We start from the raw sequence: 20,147 nt of genomic DNA, 5'->3' as shown, positions 1-20,147 counted from the left end.
TCAAAGTGCTGGTACTACAGGCACGTACCACCATGCCCGGCCACTTTGTTTTGTTTGTTTGTTTGTTTGAGTTGGGATCTCATTATGTTGCCCAGGCTGGTCTTGAGCAATCTTCCTACCTCAGCCAGTCACATTGCTGGGTTTACAGGCGTGAGCCACCAAGACTTTACCCTTTTTAATTCTGAATTCTGGGTCCTGAAACAGGCAGCCAGGGGATGGAGGAAGGAGGAAGAGGAAAAAGCATCCAGGGAGTCCACATGTCATGGGTGGGAGTCTCTGTTTTGCCCCTTACTAGCTATGTGACCTGTTATGAAACATTGGCCCTCTTCAAGCCTCAGTTTTCTTCTCCCTGAAAATGGGGATAACAGTGCTTGCCCTGCAATGAGCTTATGAGACTTAAATGAGATAAAGTATGTAAATTATAAAGTGCATAATTTATGTGAAAGGACTTACTTGGTACCGGTGATAGGTGAACAGTGATACATGTTCATTTCTTCATTTCCTTCTCTTTTTCTTGGGGAACCAGTACGATCTTATCAGAGTATAAAAAAGGCTAAAGCCTCTCGTTTCCGCCTACCCTTCCCAGCCCCAAACCAGAGCCCCAGATCTGTTGTTTTCCTTCCTGCCCTCAGTACCAGGTTCCCATCCCTGATCTCAGCCGGTGTAGGGAGGAGAGTGATGTGATTCAGCTCTCATTAGAGAAATAATTATAAGGCAACTCCCAGTTTTATTCATGCTTTTGTCCAGGGCATATGTGTTAACTCAAATGGTTCCAGAATTGGTTAATAAGAATTGGGAATTCTAATAAAACCAGTCAAACTCTCAAGGAGAAGGTGGCTTGGGGACAGGGGTCATGTTATGTCAGGGTGAACCAATCATCCTTAGTGGTCCCTTCTGGCTGTTCTTAACCTCTTTCTGTGTCTTCCCATCGGTCCATAATGAGGAGGCTGCTAAGTGGGCTGAGGGCAGCACTTCCATGTTGGTGGTGGGGTGGCCTCTGTTAACAGTTTTCTTCTTGAACTTTCAAAATAATAGGCCTTTACAGCCCTTTCAGATGTTCATAATGTACTTAATTTTTAAAATAAACTTACTAGTTTGGAGTAATTTTGAATTTATAGGAAAGTTGTGAAGCTAATGCTGAAGTTCCCATACACCCCTTACCAGTTTCCTCTGTTGTTAATATGTTACATGACCATGGAATCTTTATCCCAGCTCAGAAATCAACATTGGGCCATTCCCCTTTTTTTTCTTTTTTTGAAATGGTCTCACTCTGTTGCCCAGGCAGGAGTGCTGTGGTGTGATCACAGCTCACTGCACCCTTGAACACCCCAGGCTCACATGATCCTCCCACCTCAGCCTCATGAGTAGCTGAAATTATAGGTGCATGCCACCATGCCCGGCTAATTTTTGTATTTTTTTGTAGAGATGGGGTTTTGCCATGTTGCCCAGGCTGGTCTTGAACTCCTGCACTCAAGTGATCCACCCTCTTTGGCCTCTCAAAGTGCTGAGATTACAGGCGTGAGCCGTCACACCTTGTGGTTCATTACCATTAACTAGACTCCACATTTTGTTGATTTCCCTAGTTTTTCCACTTTTAGTCTCCTGTGGTCTGTGACATGTTCTCCGTCTTTCTGTGATTTTCTGTGGCCTCGATGGTTTTGGAGAGTACTGGTCAGGCATTTTGAAGAAAGGCCCTCAATTTGTGTTTGTTAGATGTTCTTCTGATGGTTAGACTGGGGTTACGGGTTTTGGGGAGGAAGACACAAGAGTGTGGTGCCCTCCTGACCGCCTCTCATCAGAGGCATGTGATGTTGCTGTGGCTTATTACTAGTGAGGTTAAATTTGGTCTCCAGGCCAGGGTGGTGTTGGTTGCTGCCTCACTGTTCCTACTGAAAGGTGTTTTTTCTCTCTTTGTGCAGCTGTTAAAAAACCCGCTCCAGCACCCCCGAAACCAGGCAACCCACCTCCTGGCCACCCTGGGGGCCAGAGTCCTTCAGGAACATCTCAGCATCCACCCAGTCTGTCACCAAAGCCATCCACCCGAAGCCCCTCTCCTCCCACCCAGCACACAGGCCAGCCTCCAGGCCAGCCCTCCGCCCCCTCCCAGCTCTCAGCACCCCGGAGGTTCTCCAGTAGCCTGTCTCCAATCCAAGCTCCCAGTCACCCACCGCCGCAGCCCCCTACACAGGCCACGCCGCTGATGCACACCAAACCCAATAGCCAGGGCCCTCCCAACCCCCTGGCATTGCCCAGTGAGCATGGACTTGAACAGCCATCTCACACCCCTCCCCAGACTCCAACCCCCCCTAGTACTCCGCCCCTAGGAAAACAGAACCCCAGCCTGCCAGCTCCTCAGACCCAAGTTGGGGGTAACCCTGAGACTGCACAGCCACATGCTGGAACCTTACCGAGACCGAGACCAGTACCAAAGCCGAGGAACCGGCCCACCGTGCCCCCACCCCCCCCATCCTCCTGGTGTCCACTCAGCTGGGGACGCCAGCCTCACTAATGCAGCACCAACAGCTTCCAAGATAGTAACAGGTAAGTAGGAAATCAATGTCCATATTTCCCCATCTGCTGTACATTACTTTTGTACTACATTTCAGCTTTGATTTATAGCAGGTGTCAGCAGACTACATGTGCAAGCCAAACCTGTCCTGCAGCCAGTTTTTGTCATTAAAGTTTTATTGGAACACAGCTATACCCATTGGCTAACAAATTGTCTATGGCTGTGTTGGTGCTAAAACAGCAGACTTGGGTAGTCGTGACCAGAGATCATACGACCCACAAAGTTGGAAACATTTACTACCTGGTCCTTTAAGTTTGCTGACTCCTGATGTGTTTAAGACCTGTATACGTTTACATTTTTCTAAACATAATGACTTTTAATCCAGGTGGAAGGTGCTTTACAACACGAGCATGAACTTTATTTCTTAGTGAATTTCTCATTAAAATGCTTAAAGAGTACTTCTAAGAGTAAAAATGTTCATATTAAGTACAGAATTTCTAGTATAACTTTAAAAAACATGATTTATGCCAAATCGAATGCTCCAAAAGGGATATCTCAGGACTCAATCATATCAGAGTGCTGACCTCTAATGGCTTAGGAGGGAAGAGGCAAGATTTCCCTGTAGACCCAGTGGGAACCTGTTTTGAAGGTGGCGGTGACTGTGCAGGCTTTCGTGGACTGCCTAATGGCATATTTTTTAATAGTCTAGATCATGACCATTTTATTTAATTATGATTTCAAAAATATTTCCATCCCAAATACTCTAATTTACTGTTTAATTAAGGATGGATATGGGTTTTTTTAGTATGGTAATTAGGGCCTCAAATCATTTTTTACAGCAGCCTAGTTTAAATTGTTCTAAGTGGAGGACTTTTGGAAAAGAAGCTGAACTATACCTCGGGCCTTTCTAATCATATTGAGTGACTTCGCAGCTGAAAATGTGCTAAAGGTTTCCATTAACCCAGAGGGTGACGGTTAACTGATTCTAAAAATATCTTTTAAAAACTGTTTTTCAGGAGTATAATGCATAATTTGCACATGTTATAAATGGTTAATAACTTTTTTTCTGATGACATCAAGAGCCTGCTTTTATTTTGAAAACAGCAAAGCCATATTGGTGTCTTTGTTTGTTTCCCAATAGATACCCTTCCTAGTGCCCTCACAGGTGGGGAAGGTTTCCAGGACTAAGGTCTGTAACGCCCCTGAGCAGCTTGCACCACAGCTGCAAATGCTCCTGCTTAGCTGTGTTCTGCATATGTGCTTTTGACCGTGTGCTCAGGAACAGCCATTTCACCCTGTGCCCGGACAGCCAATGGGCCGTCCATTCTGTAGCATGTAGACATTTCTTTATTTTTATCAGAAGCACTTTGAGCTGCATTGCTTCTAATTCAAGGAGTAGATGTCAGTAAATCAAGAGCCTGATTTCAAGCGGCTCAGATGAGAGTATCTTCTTTCTTAGGGTCAGGCGCAGTGGCTCATGCCTGTAATCCCAGTACTTTGGATGACTGAGGCAGGAGGATCGTTTGAGTCCAGGACTTCAAGACTGCAGTGGGTAGTGATTATGTCACTGCACACTGCATTCTAGCCTGAATGACAGAGTGAGACCCTGCCTCTTTTAAAAAAAAAAAAAAAAAAAAAAAGAATATCTTCTATATTTTTGGTGAGCCTCTTACCAGCATTCTACTCTTCCCAGTGTGATTTACCTGTCACAGATGGGCTCACCAGCCTCCAACCAAAGAGGACCCAGCTGCAGTCAGCATGGGAGGAAATTGTGTCCTTTGTGTCTTGAACTTTAATTTTGAATTTTTGTATCTTAAGTGCAAGTTAACTGCATGGAGCTTCTTAATTTGATATTTTAAATTCTCAAGACTAAACAGTTAAAAAAATCTTCCCCTGAATACCACTGAATTCTTTGAAATTCCTTTGCATTCTAGCATACTTACATATTGCTTTATTAAACCATACGAGCTTTTTAAAAGGCCCTGTGAGCTCATCTAATTCTGCCATTGGGTCTCCATGTGGACAGCATAAGGCCCTCATTATGTGTACAGCTGCTTTAATCAGCTGACCTGAGCCTTACGCCTGTTGTGGGCCCCTTAGCCGGAGTGCTCACAGCTTAGGTCTGAGTAAGACTTTCTGTAGGAACCAGAAGTGGAAAACCAGAGTGTAGCCTTCAAAACAGGGAGGAGTCCCGGGCGCGATTCCACAATTTCATGCTAGTGACACACCAAAATGTTATTCTCAGATGTTTCTTTTTGTTTAAAGAAAGACTGCAAATCAGAATTATCACCTGGGGTGTATGTATTCCAGAACGTTATTTTACTGATCTGCTACAGCACTGTAATGTGCTGCCTATAATTATTAGATAAGTGAAATTTTACATTAAAAATATGTTTTCCTAAGATATTAGCTATTTAAAAACCAATCTGTTATAAATTATCCTAACTCAGGAAATTCTAGGTCACCACAGTTATCTTTATATTACAGAATTAACCTGTACTACCTTAAATCCCCTGGCCTGCCATTGGAAGTACACAAAAGGCCAACATTTAGAATTTTTGAATCTGCTAGTGTTGATCATGTAGCTATTAACCATTCTTGGATATAGCCATTGGATTTTCCAAGGAGGAAAAAAAATATAACTTCCTTGGACAGGATGGTCCTTTATTATGGCATAATGTTTTCACTTAGAAAACTTTAGATGGACAGATTCCTGAAAACAGGTTATTCCTTTAGAGTTGGATTAAGTTAGAGTTTTAAAGAGTTGGGTTAAGGCTAATGGGATTGAGAAACTTCTGGGGGAGATTATTGCTGCCAAGCAGGTTTGGCAACCAGCTTCTCACAGCTCAGCACCGGCACTGGAGGATGCCGGGATTCTGGCGTCATTTTGATTCTCCTGTTAATTGTGACTCTGGAGAGCAGTAAGAGTTTTAATTCCCGTGTAAAAGAGTTTATATCTTGCTATTTTTGAAGTAATAGATTTTAGCAAAGAGTATTCTAATTTAAACATTTTATTAAATAATTTAGATGTATGATCCGCCATATTCAGTAAGAACTGAGATTGGAATATTTAATGGTAAGGAAAAGGCACCTGATTGGCCAATGCATTTTTGCTACTTGATCATATTTGTGCACTCATGCCTGTTACTAACCGGCCACCCTAACCCTGCCTGCTTGCATCCCTACTAATAGTGCATGCACTGAAGGAGGACTGGCTTTGTTGGTGCTTGCTGCAATCATTCAGAATACTAAGTGTGTGCCCAGACGTGTAACAGGTGGTTACAGGGCTGGCCTTGTTACTTCCTTAATTTCCATTCTTTTCTATATCAGGCAGGCTTGAAATATAGTAGAAAAAAACATATATCATGGAGTCGGATCTGACTGAGTTAGAATTTCACCTCTTGGTATAACATTGGTATTTCATGAGCCACCATGCCCAGCCTATCTATCTATCTATCTATCTATTTATTTTTTAAGACGTAGTCTTTCTCTGTCACCCAGGCTGGAGTGCGGTGGTGCAATCTCAGCTCACTGCAACCTTTGCCTGCCGGGTTCAAGCGATTCTCCAGCCTCAGCCTCCCAAGTAGCTGGACTACAGGTGCATGCCACCATGCCCAGCTAATATTTTGTATTTTCAGTGGAGACAGGGTTTCACCATGTTAGCTAGAATGCTCTTGATCTCCTGACCTCGTGATCCGCCTGCCTCGGCCTCCCGAAGTGCTGGGATTACAAGCATGAGTCACTGCACCCAGCCGCTGTTCATCATTTTTATCTAGAAGAAAATAGTTTTAATCAGAGTTATATATTAGAGTCATATGTCAGGGTTTTAAAAACTCAAATGCCCCCACCTGGCCTTCTAGGACCCAAACACGAGATTAGGGGTTTGGCCCAGGTGTCCATATTTTGATCGTGTTGCACCACTTGGCTTTTTGAATCTCAGTTGTTTCATGGGTTAAAAAGACAATGCTCAGCAGAAGGAGTTAAGAATTACAGTCATAGAATTTAGCCTGAGAATATCTGAGGTGGTAGTCCACTGTACCACAGATAGACCAAATCACTCACATAGTAGCCATAAGCCTGGACACTGCTGGCTAATTTCATAAGTGTTTGCTTTTTAAACTCTCATCCTTCTTATGTCATGAAAGTAATGCCTTTTTTAAAATAAGCATGAGCCGGGCACAGTGGCTCACGCCTATGATCCCAGCACTTTGGGAGGCTGAGTTGGGCAGATCACTTGAAGTCAGGAGTTCGAGACTAGCCTGGCTAACACTGCAAAACCCTGTCTCTACTAAAAATACAAAAAATTAGCTGCGTGTCATGATGGGCGCCTGTAGTCCCAGCTACTTAGTAGGCCGAGGCAGGAGAACCACGTGAACTGGGAGGCAGAGGTCACAGTGAGCCAAGACCGTGCCACTGTACCCCAGCCTGGGTGACAGAGTGAGACTCCATCTGAAAAAAATAAAAATAAGCATGGATATTAAAACTCTTGAGAAATGGAAATAAGAAATCAACTGTAGCTATACAATTGAAGAATTCTATCATTTATATTCTACATTTTTCCTTTTAGTTTTTCTAAAAGGTATGAGGTGCATGATAATTATTTGACTTATACAGACTTGGATCCTGCATTTTATCTTACTTTACATCATATGCTCTTTCTCATGTGATAACGTATTTTTAGAACCGTCTTTTTCAGTGACTCCATGTTTCATCAGGCAGATGTATTATTACTCCTAGTTGGATATTTAAATGGCTTCTATTTCTACTTGCAGTTTATTTTTAATAAGTAGATATCAAAAGTTTCTCATAGCCCTAGAAAACTGCTGAGAAATCATCAGTACCTGATAAAATTACAAAATTTTACCTTGGCCGAAGAGGATCAAAGCCAGATTAGTTAGACTGTCATTCTTCTATTTATTTATTTTATGTATGTTTTGCTCTGTCCCCCCGGGCTGGAATGCAGTAGTGCAGTCTCAGCTCGCTGCAACTTCTGTCTCCTGGGTTTAAGCAATTCTCTTGCCTCAGCCTCCCAAGTAGCTGAGATTACAGGTGGGTGTGGCAACGCCCAGCTAATTTTTGTATTTTTAGTAGAGATGGGGTTTCGCCAGGCTGGTTTCGAACTCATAGCCTCAAGTGATCTGCTCGCCTTGGCCTCCCAAAATGCTAGGATTACAGGCATGAGCCACTGCACCTGGCCCCATCATTCTTAACCAGCCTAACATTTTCCCTCTTTCTCAAAAGAGTTTTGTATGTCCTTGGGTGAGGATCTTGAAGGTAAAGACATTATCTGAGGAAATAGTGTTTTGGGTCTTAAACACTCTGGTTTATTATAAAAAGGAGAAAAAGGTTATTTTAGAAAGATACCCTTTAGAGCTTGCTTTTTTTTTTCCCCCACCCACAGAGTCTCACTCTGTCACTCAGACTGGAGTGCAGTGGTGTGATCTTGGCTCACTGTAACCTTCACCTCCCAGGTTCAAGCGATTCTCCTGCCTCAGCCTTCTGAGTAGCTAGGACTACAGGCATGTGCCACCATGCTTGGGTAATTTTGTATTTTTAGTAGAGACGAACCATGCTGGTCTCAACTTGTGACCTCAGGTGATCCACCTGCCTCAGCCTCCCAAGGTGCTGAGATTACAGGCATGAGCCACTGCACCCGGCCAGAACCTGCTTTTTAAAAAGCACCCTAAGCCCTCTTTGGTTGTAAGTTTATATATTTTCTGCCTTCCAAGGGCTGGTTTTTGAGGATATTGCTTGGGACTAAGTTCATACAATAGATGTTTTATTTAAAAAATAAAAAAACAAGAGAGGCCAAGTGCAGTGGCTCACGCCTGTAATTCCAGCACTTTGGGAGGCCAAGGCAGGCAGATCACAAGGTCAGGAGTTCAAGACCAGCCTGACCAACATCGTGAAACTCTGACTCTATTTAAAAAAAGAAAGAGAGAGAGACCTCCAATAAAAGATCTCTTGTTTCGTCTGGTTTTTTTGTTTGTTTTGATTGAAATATACCTGTCATATAAACTTAGCTCCAAGCAGTATGCTCAAAGACCAGCCCTTCTTGGAATGCAAATAATACATAAACTTATAGTCAGAGAGGTTTAGAGGTGTTTAAAGAAAAACCAGATTCTTACAGGTGTCTTTCTAAATTAACCTTTATTTATTTTTTACACAATCAGCCAGAGTGTTTTAAGACTCAAGCCATTAACTGGTGAAGGAAGCCATTCATGAGACCCTAGGTTTGAGAAGAAGAGAGATGGTGGTGGGGAGGGGGAGTTTATTCATCCTGCAGTTGTGCCTGCACCACTTAATTTCAAGGGCATATTTGGATCTGTTACTTGTCAAACTGGCTATCAGAATGACCTTGGACTTCTTGAAGAGGTGGGTTTACAACTGAAAGCACATATTAAAAATTGTTGAAGTAATAAGTAAATCTTCTAGAACCATACTCTTAATGATAACATTCCACTTCTAGCTTTTAAATGTCCACTTTTGTTTCCTGGATAAGATATTCATTTCAGGAGGGAACCTGGGTTACATTTGTCAGAGCCCCAAATCTATGATGAATTACATCAAGTTCTGCCTTTGGGCTGAGGCTTGTTACTGGAAGCCATCCTCTGTTTTTCTTTTTTCTTTTTTTTTTAAGAGACAGGGTCTTGTTCTGTTGCCCAGGCAAGAGTATAGCCATGTGATTATAGCTCACTGCAGCCTTGACCTCCTAGGCTCAAACGATCCTCCCAAGTAGCTGGAAGGTGGGGCTAGAGGCATGCGCCACCACACCCGGCTAATTTTCGTATTTTTTTGTAGAGACAATCTCATGTTGCCTGGGCTGGTCTCGAACTTCTAGGCTAATGCCATCATCCCACCATGGCCAGCCTGTTTTGTTTTTTTAGATACAATATCTATTGTATGAATTTAGCTCCAAGCATATGCTCAAAAGTCAGCCCTTCGTGGAGTGCAGATAATATACAAGTTCGTAGCCAGAAAGATTTAGAGGTGTTTCAGACAAACCAGGTTCTTACAGGTGTCTTTCTAAAACAACCGTCTTCTCCTTTTTACAGCATGCCAGAGTGTTTAAGAGTCAAATAATGATCTCAGATAATGTCTTTGAGGACCCCTCACCAAGGGATTTACAGACTCCTCTTGTGGAGGAGGGAAAATGTAATGTGAAGAACCAGAGTTCAACCAAATCTGGCTTGGATCCTTTTTGGTCCACACTGGCTATGTCACTTTGGGCAAGGAATAGAACCTCTGAGTCTCCCTTTCTTATTTCTGCTGCTTTAGGGTTAATGAGGGTTCAGTGAGACTGTGTGATAAAGTGTGGGTGTATGATACAGTCTCCGGTGTAAGTAAGTGCTCTATAATAATGTCAGCTATCAAGGCTGGGCACGATGGCTCATGCCGGTAATCCTAGCACTTTGGGAAGCCAAGGTTGGAGGATTGCTTAAGGCCGGGAGTTCAAGACCAGCCCAGTCAACATGGTGAAACCTCGTCTCTACCAAAAATACAAAAGAATTAGCCAGGCATGGTGGCATGTGCCTGTAGTCCTAGCTAATCGAGAGGCTGAGGTCGGAGGATCACTTGAACCTGGGAGGTGGAGGCTGCAGTGAGCCGAGACGCACAACTGCGCTCCAGCTTGAGCAACAGAGTGAGACCCCATCTCAAAAAATTGTTTTGGCCGGGCATAGTGGCTCACACCTGTAATCTCAGCACTTCGGGAAGCCGAGGCAGGTAGATCACAAGGTCAGGAGTTCAAGACGAACCTGGCCAACATGGTGAAACTCCCTCTCTACTAAAAATACAAAAATTAGTGGAGTTGCAGTGGCACACATCTGTAGTCCCAGTTAGTTGGGAGGCTGAGGCAGGACAATCACTTGAACCCAGAAGGCGGAGGTTGCAGTAAACCGAGATTGTGCCATTACTCTCCAGCCTGGACAACAAAGCAAGACTCAATCTCAAAAAAAAAAAAAAAGGAGAAAAAAATTTTTTTTAAATGTTAGCTATTGTGATGAAGTCTCCTTCTGAAAACTGGTTCTATACAAGTTGCCGTAATTCTTTCTACTCTTTGTATGTAAACAAATTCATTGTTTTCTTTCAGGGAATGATTCAAGTAGGAATAGAGAGGGGCTGGGGAAACCAGATGGGGCAGGGTGAGAGGCAGAGGAAGGGATTTCCTTTACACCCAACTGCACATTTTTCCCCCTTGAGTAAAAAATGTGTTTGGATCATAAATAGAAAAATTCAGAGAGGCACAAATCTAGAAATTATCTGTGATGTATGAGAAAAAGAGAGCAGCTGTGGAAGGGCTTGCTGGCTGATATGTGTTAGCTCACCTGTGAGTACAGATATTAACAAGTAGAAATCTCATCTGTATGTACAGTATCTTTGAATCATGCATTCCTCACCAGGTCATGTTGGTTCCACAGTTTCTGGTAAACTTTGGGCTGAGAAGAGATACAGGCTGGTAGCCCCTTCTGTTTTGTTGGGCCAGGATAATGGGGAAAGGATTGCATGTGCAGTAATTTTCTTATACTAGTGTCGTCTTCAAGTCACAGCTACTTTGCCGAAGGATGTAAGAACACAGCATTGGAAGGATGGTTGCTCTAGATGACTTCATTCATTCATCCAAACATCCAAGTGTCCAGCTACAAAATTTATTGAACATATGCTATTTGCCGGTCACTGTTTTAGGTACTGAGGACACTCTGTAAGCAAGACAGACACAGTCCCTGTCTTCGTTGACTTCCATTCTGCTTAGGACAAACCCAAGACATCGCCTATTCTGTACACACAGGCCACCTTTGACTGCACTGTAGGCTGGTACAATTCTGCGCAGTATAGCTGGTTTTGTAGTTATCACAAGGCCTGAATTGTCTGAAATGACATTCAGCACCTGAATTCTTGGACACCTTGGCACCTGCATAAATCTAGAAATTTCTCTGAGTTGTGTGCATAGGAAACCTTGAGGGACAACCCAGGAGTCACTGTGAGGAAAAGGATGCCCCAGAGACTAAGTAGATGTCACAGCTCAGAACTGTAGGGACAGGAGGGTGGAAGGGGTGGGAGCTGGACCAAGTCTTCAAGCGGTGAGCTGCCCCAAAGTGTATCAGCATTTTCAAGCTGTGCCCGTGTAGATGGGAGTAGGTCAAACAGAAATACAGTCAAAACTAGCTCCCGGCAAGGACACGGTTCCTTTACTGCTGCCTGCCATAGCCACCTCTAACCCAGCAAAGCAAAACCACAGCACATCGAAACATCTCTCTTCTCTCTTACACTAGCCCTAAAATACCTAATGAGGCTCTCATAATTTGCCAGAACCCACATCTGCTAGAGAAGCCAACCCTTCTGTCTTAATTAGGATCCCCTTGGCTCGCCCACTTGACTGTGGGCTTCATTGAGGCTGTGCCTGTCTTGTTCACTGTTGCGTCCTCAGCAGGTAGAATGGTGCCTGGCACCTGGGAGGTGCTCAGTAAATATTTGTTCATGCATAAATGAATCTGAAACCCACTGGCCTCTGAGAAGAGCATAGGAGAGGGGGACAACAGCATGAGGACCATATGTTTGCCACCTTGCTGAAGGAATTTCGGCCAATGTAATAAGACATGAAAGTGGCATTCGAGGTATATTAGAGAAGGGGAAGTTAATGTTTGCAGGAGACTTAGTCTGCCTTAGTGATGTCAGTCAGCAGTGGTTGTGATTTCCCAGGGGACACTCAGCAGTATCTGGAGACATTTTAGTTTAAACTTCCCCAATGATCCATGATGCACAGGAGACATTTTCTGTTGTTACACTGTGGGAGGAGGCTGTGTGTCACTGGCATCTGACGGGTGACTCCTACAATGCACAGGACAGCCACAACAAATAATTCAGCCCCAAGTGTTGCTAGTGCTGAGGGTGAGGTCATAGTGTTAGTAACAGGAGGAAAACCCAGCAGTCTCGAGGAGAGACCTCTTCCTAGGGCAGCCCAGGGGCCATGAGGAGGGTTCATCTCATCATTAGAGGCCTTGATAAAAATGAGGCTTCCTTTCCTCCATCAAAGCAAGGAAATCCTTTGAAAGCTGCCTCTCCACAGGCTGCCCTGGGCTCATAGCAAACAACATCAGAGCCTGGAGGTGGGGCTGTACCACTCAGCCACCCTCTGGGATCTCAAAGGCTCCACTTGGCTTCTAAGGGCTGATGAGGGCCTCTCGCAAGGGACTCTGTGTGCATGGGCTGACTCTGAAACTTCCCAGCCTCTCTCCTTCTCAGAGCACCCTCAAGTGGCCTCTTGGGCGTTACCCTTCATTGATACCATGTCTTGTGTTTTTGTCCAGACGCCAATTCCAGGGCTTCAGAACCGCTTCAAAGCATCTTTCCTGAAATGCACTCAGACTCAGCCAGCAAAGACGTGCCTGGCTGCATCCTGCTGGATATAGACAATGATACCGAGAGCACTGCCCTGTGAAGAAAGCCGCCTCCCAGCCCTTCACCCCTTCCACCCTGGCGAATGGAGCAGGAGCAGGCAAACCTCTTTCTTTGCAGACCAAACAGTGAAAAGCTTTCAGTGGAGGACAGAGGAGGGCCTCACGGTGCGGGACTTGGCCTTCTGCACGGCCCAAGGAGAACCTGGAGGCCACCACTGAAGCTGAATGACCTGTGTCTTGAAGAAGTTGGCTTTCTTTACATGGGAAGGAAATCATGCCAAAAAAAACTAAAACAAAGAAATACCTGGAATGGAGAGAGTATTCCTGCTGAGACGTGCGTCAGAAGCTTTTGTCCCTGCTCTGAATGCAGGCAGCACCTACAGCAACTTGGAATGAGTCAGAAGCAGTGTGTTAACTATTTAATAAAATGCGCTCATTATGCAAGTCGCCCACTCTCTGCTACCTGGACTTTCATTCTTATGTATCAGGAGGGAGGCACCTCTCCTTCAGACTTGCTGCAGAATCATTTTGTATCACGTATGGTCTGTGTCTCCCCAGTCCCCTCAGAACCATGCACATGGATGGTGACTGCTGGCTCTGTCACCTCGTCAAACTGGATGTGACCCATGCCGCCTCGTTGGATTGCCAGAATGTAGACAGAAATGTACTGTTTTGTTTTGTTTTTTTAAACAGTGTAATTGCTACTTGATAAGGACCGAACATTATTCTAGTTTCATGTGTAATTTGAATTAAATATATTCTGTGGTTTATATGAAAACTATAATTCTTGTAGACAAATTGTGGAGAGTGTGTGTGTGTGTGTGTGTGTGTGTGTGTGTGTGTGTGTGTATTGCCACTCAACCAAATAAAATTGTGGCTGGGACATCTTGGGAGAGAGGGTCTAAGTGTAGCTGTAGGAGTTTGAAGAAACAGCCACGTCACAGCAGTGAAAAAGGCCACCAGGTGCCCCAGAAACCTCTTAGCCTGGCCATCCCTCAGCACGCGGGTTCTGGTCAAGGCTGCACCCTTGGTCCTCTTGTCCTGGCATCCCTTTCTTTCCATCTAGAGATACTCAGACTTCAGGAGCCGCTCACAGGAGCTCAGCCCCACTGGGTTGATGCATTCGTCAGCAGCTGTGAATTGCCATGGAGTGCCCCTTTACCAATGACTGATTGCTTTCGTGCCCTATCCAAGGCATGAAAATCATCCCATCTCTCCCAGGATTGAAATACTAGGGAAGAGCCGATGGGGAATTGGAGCAAAGTGAGGCCGAGGCCCTGGATGGCTGGTCTCACGATAGCACCTTCCCGGTGACCCAGATAAGGCCATTTTCTCTTGGCAACAGAGCAGGACACACGCTGCCAGAGTTGGCTGCCCTGAGCCCGCTATTGATCAAGTTTGCTAGATGTGTCAGTGTCTGCTCCCTGCTTAGAAGACTCTTTCCACTATGAACTGACAAGCCTGATTTTAAAAGGGCAACCACATTTTCCATTTAGTTGTTTTTTTTTTAAATAGATCTAACTCTGTGGCCCAGGCTGGAGTGCAGTGGCACAATCATAACTCACTGCAGCCTCCAAACTCCTGGGCTCAAACAATCCTCCCAACTCAGCCTCCCAAGTAGCTGAGACTACAGGTGCATGGCAATACACCCAACTAATTTTTAAATAATTTTTTTCTAGAGACAGGGGTCTTGCAGTGTTGCCCAGGCTGGTCTTATAGTACCGGCCTCAAGCAGTCCTCCCACTTCAACCTCCGAAAGTGCTGGAATTACAGGCATGAGCCACCATGCGCAACCCACCATACTGTTTCCTATACTCTCAAAGTACTCCCTATTATTAATTACCTTGAAATTACCTTCTTGTTAATAAGGTAATAACTACCTTATTAATTACCTTGAAAATATGCTCCTATAAGCCCATTTTTTGAGATAGAGTTTTGCTCTTTTTGCCCAGGCTAAAGTGCAATGGCATGATCTCAGCTCGCTGTAACTTTCGCCTCCCAGATTTAAGCGATTCTCCTGCCTCAGCTTCCCATGTAGCTGGGATTATAGGCACACGCCACCAGACCCAGCTAATTTTTGTATTTTTAGTAGAGACAGGGTTTCACCATGTTTGCCAGGCTGGTCTCGAACTCCTGACCTCAGGTGATCCACCTGCCTTGGCCTCCCAAAGTGCTGGGATTATAGGCGTGAGCCACTGTACCTGGCCTAGCCCAGGAGTTTGAGGTTGCAGTGAGCTTGACCATACCACTGCATTCCAGCCTGGGTGACAGAGCCAAGACCCTGTCTCAAAAAAAAAAAAAAAAAAAAAAAAACAGCTAAGTGTCATGTTGCAAATTGTCTATAAACACTTGGAAGCCTTGTGGTAAACAAACAAAAGCTTTATTTTTTTTTCTTTCATTAAAAAAATGGAGCATTGAAGAGAAACAGAGTTTGGACCCCTGGGTTCACCCCACACTAAGCAAAGTAGCCCCAGATAAAGATGGCGCAGCTCACGCAGAAAATGAGGTTGACATCCAGAAGAGTCTTCACCAAGGGGTTTTCTTCCAGGGAAACTATGGCGGGTTCTGCTCTGGCTGGGAGCTCTTCCTTGCCCTTGTCCTGTATTCCACAGAGCCATAGGATGGCCTTCACCACTTTGGACTGCTTCCGGGTCACGTCACCTAGCAAGAACCCAGCAAAAGAAGACCATAGAGGTGGTTTGTGTCTCCCAGAGAGGCGAGAAGGGAACACTCACCAGGTGTGTTGAAGTGCTGGAATTACAGACGTGAACCACCATGCATGGCTGAAATCTCCCAATTTTTTTTTTTTTTTTTTTTGACGGAGTCTCACTCTGTCACCCAAACGAGTGCAGTGGCACAATCTCCGCTTACTGCAACCTCCACCTCCCAGATTCAAGCAATTCTCCTGCCTCAGCTTCCCAAGTAGCTGGCACTACAGGCATGTATCACCATACCCCGTGAATTTTTGTATTATTAGTAGGGATGGGGTTTCACCATGTTGGCCAGGCTGGTCTTGAACTCCTGACCTCAGGTGATCCACCTGCCTTGGCTTCCCAAAGTGCTGGGATTACAGGCTTGAGCCACCGCGCCCAGCCAAAATCTCTCAATTTTTAAATGTTAATTCACATTTTATTAAAACTGTAGGTGGGCTAAACCAAAATATGTCTGCAAGCTGCCAGTTTAGCAGCACTAACAGAGAAGGCAAGTCATGTTCCTGTCTATCCATGTGGGGTGCGTGAGGATGAAATGAACCATGTAGGCACTCAGCAAATGTTTGCTCTTAGTACCCATAGGAAGCTTCTGTTGAAAGTTACTAAAAACTCCTTTCCCGTGGCCGGAGTGTGGGGACGGATCAGACACTGGAGCCAGAGGATGCTAAAACTCCAAGTGTGCCCGCTTTCCTGGTGATTTGATGGGGGGGGCAGGAAGTCCCTTTAACACGTAATGCTTCTCACTGTAACGGAGGACAGAGGCTACTTACAGCTGTGGGTTTTAGACATGTTTTCTGGAACCATCTCGAACTGGACCCTGCTACTGCTGGCCTCTGGCATCCCATTGTGAGAGAGGTTAAGAGACAAGGGAGTTGCTGGCGGCCCTTGTTCCTTCTGGACCACGGGGTCATGACGAGTAAACCAGGTCAGGTGGCTGACCTAAGGAGCAGGGATAATGATGATATTTGTGGTGGAGGTGGGGGAGGGGGTTCTATCCTTTTCTCACACTCCCACTCCACCCCACACTCAGGCTTTGTGTCTGAAGAATCTACTCCCAGCCCTACCCTCCCACCCCATCCTCCAACAAGCGTCACGTCCCTGCGCTCTTCAGCATCGGCGCACAGTTCCCCCACTCATTCCCACGTCTTTCTCTGATAAACCCCATCCTCATGCTGCTGGGATGTGATTATCCCTCATTCTAATCCTCAGAGCTTAACCCTCATGCTAGAGTACTGCAGAATCCCAGAATCGATCGTTTGGGCTCATCCATTTCTCTGGCCACAGGGACTGAATTGGTTCATGGATGAGCATGTGTCCTAAGCTGATTCCATCAATGGGAATCTAGAACTTCGCTAGAAATTCTGGGATAGAAATGCTTATGATTACTTTTTTTTTTTTAAGGGTCTTGATTTGTCACCCAGGTGGGAGTACAGTGGCACAGTCATAGCTCATTGCAGCCTCAAACTCCTGGGCTGAAGCAATCCTCCTGCCTCAGCCTCCCTAGTAGCCGGGATTACAGGAATGTGCCATCACACCCTGCTAATTTTTTTTCTTTTTCTTTTCAAGACAGGGTCTTGCTCTGTCATCCAGGCTGGAGTGCAGTGGCATGGTCAGAGCTCACTGCAGCTTCAAGCTCCTGGGCTCAAGCAATCCTCCTGCCTCAGCCTCTCTAGTAACTGAGATTATAGGCATGAGCCATCACTCACTCCTAATTTATTTTTTTTTTTAATATACGGAATTTTACTATGTTGCCCAGGCTGGTCTTGAGCTCCTGGCCTAAAGGGATCCTTCCACCTCAGCTTCCCAAAGTGCTGGGATAACAGACATGAGCTACTGCACCCTAGCCTTATATTTACTTAATGATAATAAAAGAGGATGATATATCCCTAGAAGCTACTGGGCTCCGTATGGGACCTAAGAATCGAAGCAGAAGTGAGAGATGGATTCTGATGACCTTTTCAGAGTCCTGAATCATCCTGCCCCTGAACCCCAACCCCGGACTTATCAGCTTTTTGGACAATCGGTCTCCTTCGCTTAAGCCAGTTTGGGTCAGTTTTCTCTCACTTCCAACAAAAAGTCTCAATGGATCTAGCCATCAGCCCAAATGTACCATCTCCTTGGAGGGCGGCTCTGTGAACCAGCTCACAGTGGAGACAGTGATGAGGGTGGCCGTGGACAGGATCATGGAGAAGTAGAGGTAGTGAATGCTCTTCACCAGGACCGGACGCTCATCTGGCTGGTCGCATCGAGGCTGCACGTAAATAAAGTCCAGGACCAGCCTAACCAAGCCCAGGAGCAGGCCCGAGATCAGGCCCCAGAAGGCACCCTGCAAAATCAGAACAAGATCATCTTAGAGATGCCAAGGGCTCTGGCCTCCAGGAACCTCAAGGAGCGTCTCCAGGGCTTGTCTTTCTCGTGGCGGTCACTGCACGCGTGGATCCGCAATTTGGAAAGGCTCTGCCATACTTACCCATTTATCTTTTATAATGAATCAATTACCAATAATTTACTAACTCCCTCTTAATTTAGCTTCCCTGTTCAATAACAAAACATGATACATCGAGATACTTTTGAGAACCTCTTTTTTTTTTTTTTTTGAGATGGAGTCTTACTCTGTCACCCAGGCTGGAGTGCAGTGGCACGATCTTGGCTCACTGCAACCTCCACACCTCCCAGGTTCAGGAAATTCGCCTGCCTCAGCCTCCCAAATAGCTGGGATTACAGGCACACTCCACCACACCCGGCTAATTTTTGTATTTTTAGTAGAAATGGGGTTTCACCATATTGGTCAGGCTGGTCTTGAACTCCTGACCTCGTATTCTGCCCGCCTTGGCCTCCCAAAGTGCTGGGATTACAGGCGTGAGCCACTGTGCCTGGCTGAGAACCTCTCTGTTTTTTTTTTTTTTTTTTTTTTTTTGAGACAGAGTCTCACTCTGTCACCCAGGCTGGAGTGCAGTGGCGTGGTCTTGGCTCACCGCAACCTCTGCCTCCTGGGTTCCACTGATTCTCCTGCCTCAGCCTCGGAGCAGCTGGGATTACAGGCACACACCACCATACCTGGCTAATTTTTGTATTTTTACTAGAGACGAGGTTTCACTATGTTGGCCAGGCTAGTCTCAAACTCCTGACCTCAAGTGATCTGCCCACCTTGGCCTCCCCAAGTGCTGGGACTCCAGGTGTGAGCTACTGCACCAGCCCTCTCATTGCTTTTTTTGCAAAGTTCAGATAAACACCCTCCCTGTATCTTCCACCATGGAACTCCCTGTCAGCACCCAAGTCCAGCCTGTGTCATCCTTCAGTGCCCTCCCCTCCCATCCTATCCCAGTCCTTAAGGGGCGGCACTTGGTTCTGGCATAGTGGGAGCTATCCAGAGCTACCTTTTCATTGGTCCTCTTCCAGAAACATCCCATGATGAAGACCACCGCCACGGGCGGCTGCAGGTAGGAGCTGATGGACTGGATGTAGATGAAGAGCTGGCCACCCTGGCTGGCCTGGACCACAGGGATCCAGAGGATGGAGACCAGGACCAGCAGCATCACAAACACCCTGGTGCCAGCGAGAGGCACAAATTAGCATCATCTTCCCTAAACATCTCTCTCTCTCTCTCTCTCTCTCTCTCTCTCTCTCTCTCTCTCTCTCTCTCTCCTTAAATAGCTAGGGTCTTGTTCTGTTGCCAAGGCTGGGGTGCAGTGAAGAGAGTATAGCTCACTGCAGCCTCCAACTCCTGGGCTCAAGTGATCCTCCTGCCTCAACCTCCTGAGCTGGGACTACAGACACATGCCAACACTCCTAGCTTATTTTTATTATTTTAATTTTCTTCTCTCTCTCTCTCTGTCTCTCTCTGTCTCTCTTTCTCTCTCTCTCTCTCTCTTTCTTTTCTGAGACAGAGTTTCTCCCTATTGCCCAGGATGGAGTGCAATGGTGTGATCTTGGCTCACTGCAGCCTCTGCCTCCCGAGTTCAAACGATTCTCCTGCCTCAGCCTTCCGAGTAGCTGGGATTACAGGTGCCTGCTAGCATACCCAGCTAACTTTTGTATTTTTAGTAAAGATGGGGTTTCACCGTTTTGGCCAGCTGGTCTCAAACTCTTGACCTCATGATCCGCCCTCCTTGGCTTCCCAAAGTGCTGGGATTTCAGGTGTGAGCCACTGCACCTGGCTGAGATAGTCTTGCTCTGTCACCTAGGCTGGAGTGCAATGCTCACGGCAACCTCCGCCTCCCGGGTTCAAGCGATTCTCCTGCCTCAGCCTCCCAAGTGGCTGGGACTACAGGCACATGCCACCATGCCAGCTAATTTTTTTTATTTTTAGTAGAGACAGGTTTTCACCATGTTGGCCAGGGTGGCCTCAAACTCCTGACCTCAGGTGAACCACCTGCCTCGGCTTCCTAAAGTGTTGGGATTACAGGTGCGAGTCATCACACTGGCCTCTATTACTTTCATTTTAATTTAATTTTATTTTCTTTTGTTTTGAGATGGAGTCTTGCTCTGTTGCCCAGGCTGGAGTGCAGTGTCGTGATCTCAGCTCACAGC

General features: G+C 45.7%; 2 protein-coding genes across 12 annotated transcripts in view; one reads left to right on the top strand and one right to left on the bottom strand.

Annotated features, from left to right (window-relative positions):
- Positions 1-13,676, top strand: part of ARHGAP17 (Rho GTPase activating protein 17) — a 93,896-nt gene extending 80,220 nt beyond the window's left edge. The window contains 3 exon segments of the mRNA XM_032242993.1: positions 1,920-2,458; positions 2,460-2,541; positions 12,817-13,676. Coding sequence (XP_032098884.1) covers positions 1,920-2,458; positions 2,460-2,541; positions 12,817-12,947 — 752 coding nt within the window. The 3' untranslated portion in view covers positions 12,948-13,676.
- A 1,588-nt stretch (positions 13,677-15,264) lies between these two features.
- The window catches only part of SLC5A11 (solute carrier family 5 member 11), a 63,355-nt gene continuing 58,472 nt past the window's right edge, over positions 15,265-20,147 (bottom strand). For 9 of the 11 annotated variants that reach the window (XM_032242985.1, XM_032242987.1, XM_032242983.1 and 6 more), the window contains 4 exons: positions 18,995-19,163; positions 17,728-17,943; positions 16,388-16,556; positions 15,276-15,567 (listed from right to left, as the gene is read on the bottom strand). In XM_032242985.1, coding sequence (XP_032098876.1) covers positions 15,362-15,567; positions 16,388-16,556; positions 17,728-17,943; positions 18,995-19,163 — 760 coding nt within the window. In that variant the 3' untranslated portion in view covers positions 15,276-15,361. Of the gene's footprint in view, positions 15,568-16,387; positions 16,557-17,727; positions 17,944-18,994; positions 19,164-20,147 lie in introns of all 11 variants that reach the window. The other 2 variants (XM_032242981.1, XM_032242982.1) reach the window with 2 other exon arrangements.

This window comes from Sapajus apella, unplaced genomic scaffold, assembly GCF_009761245.1.
Source record: "Sapajus apella isolate SASKATOON/1434 unplaced genomic scaffold, GSC_monkey_1.0 scaffold51, whole genome shotgun sequence".
NCBI classification, from domain to species: domain Eukaryota; kingdom Metazoa; phylum Chordata; class Mammalia; order Primates; family Cebidae; genus Sapajus; species Sapajus apella.
The sequence above is the reverse complement of the archived record's forward strand: the minus strand, read 5'-3'. Positions and strand labels throughout refer to the sequence as shown.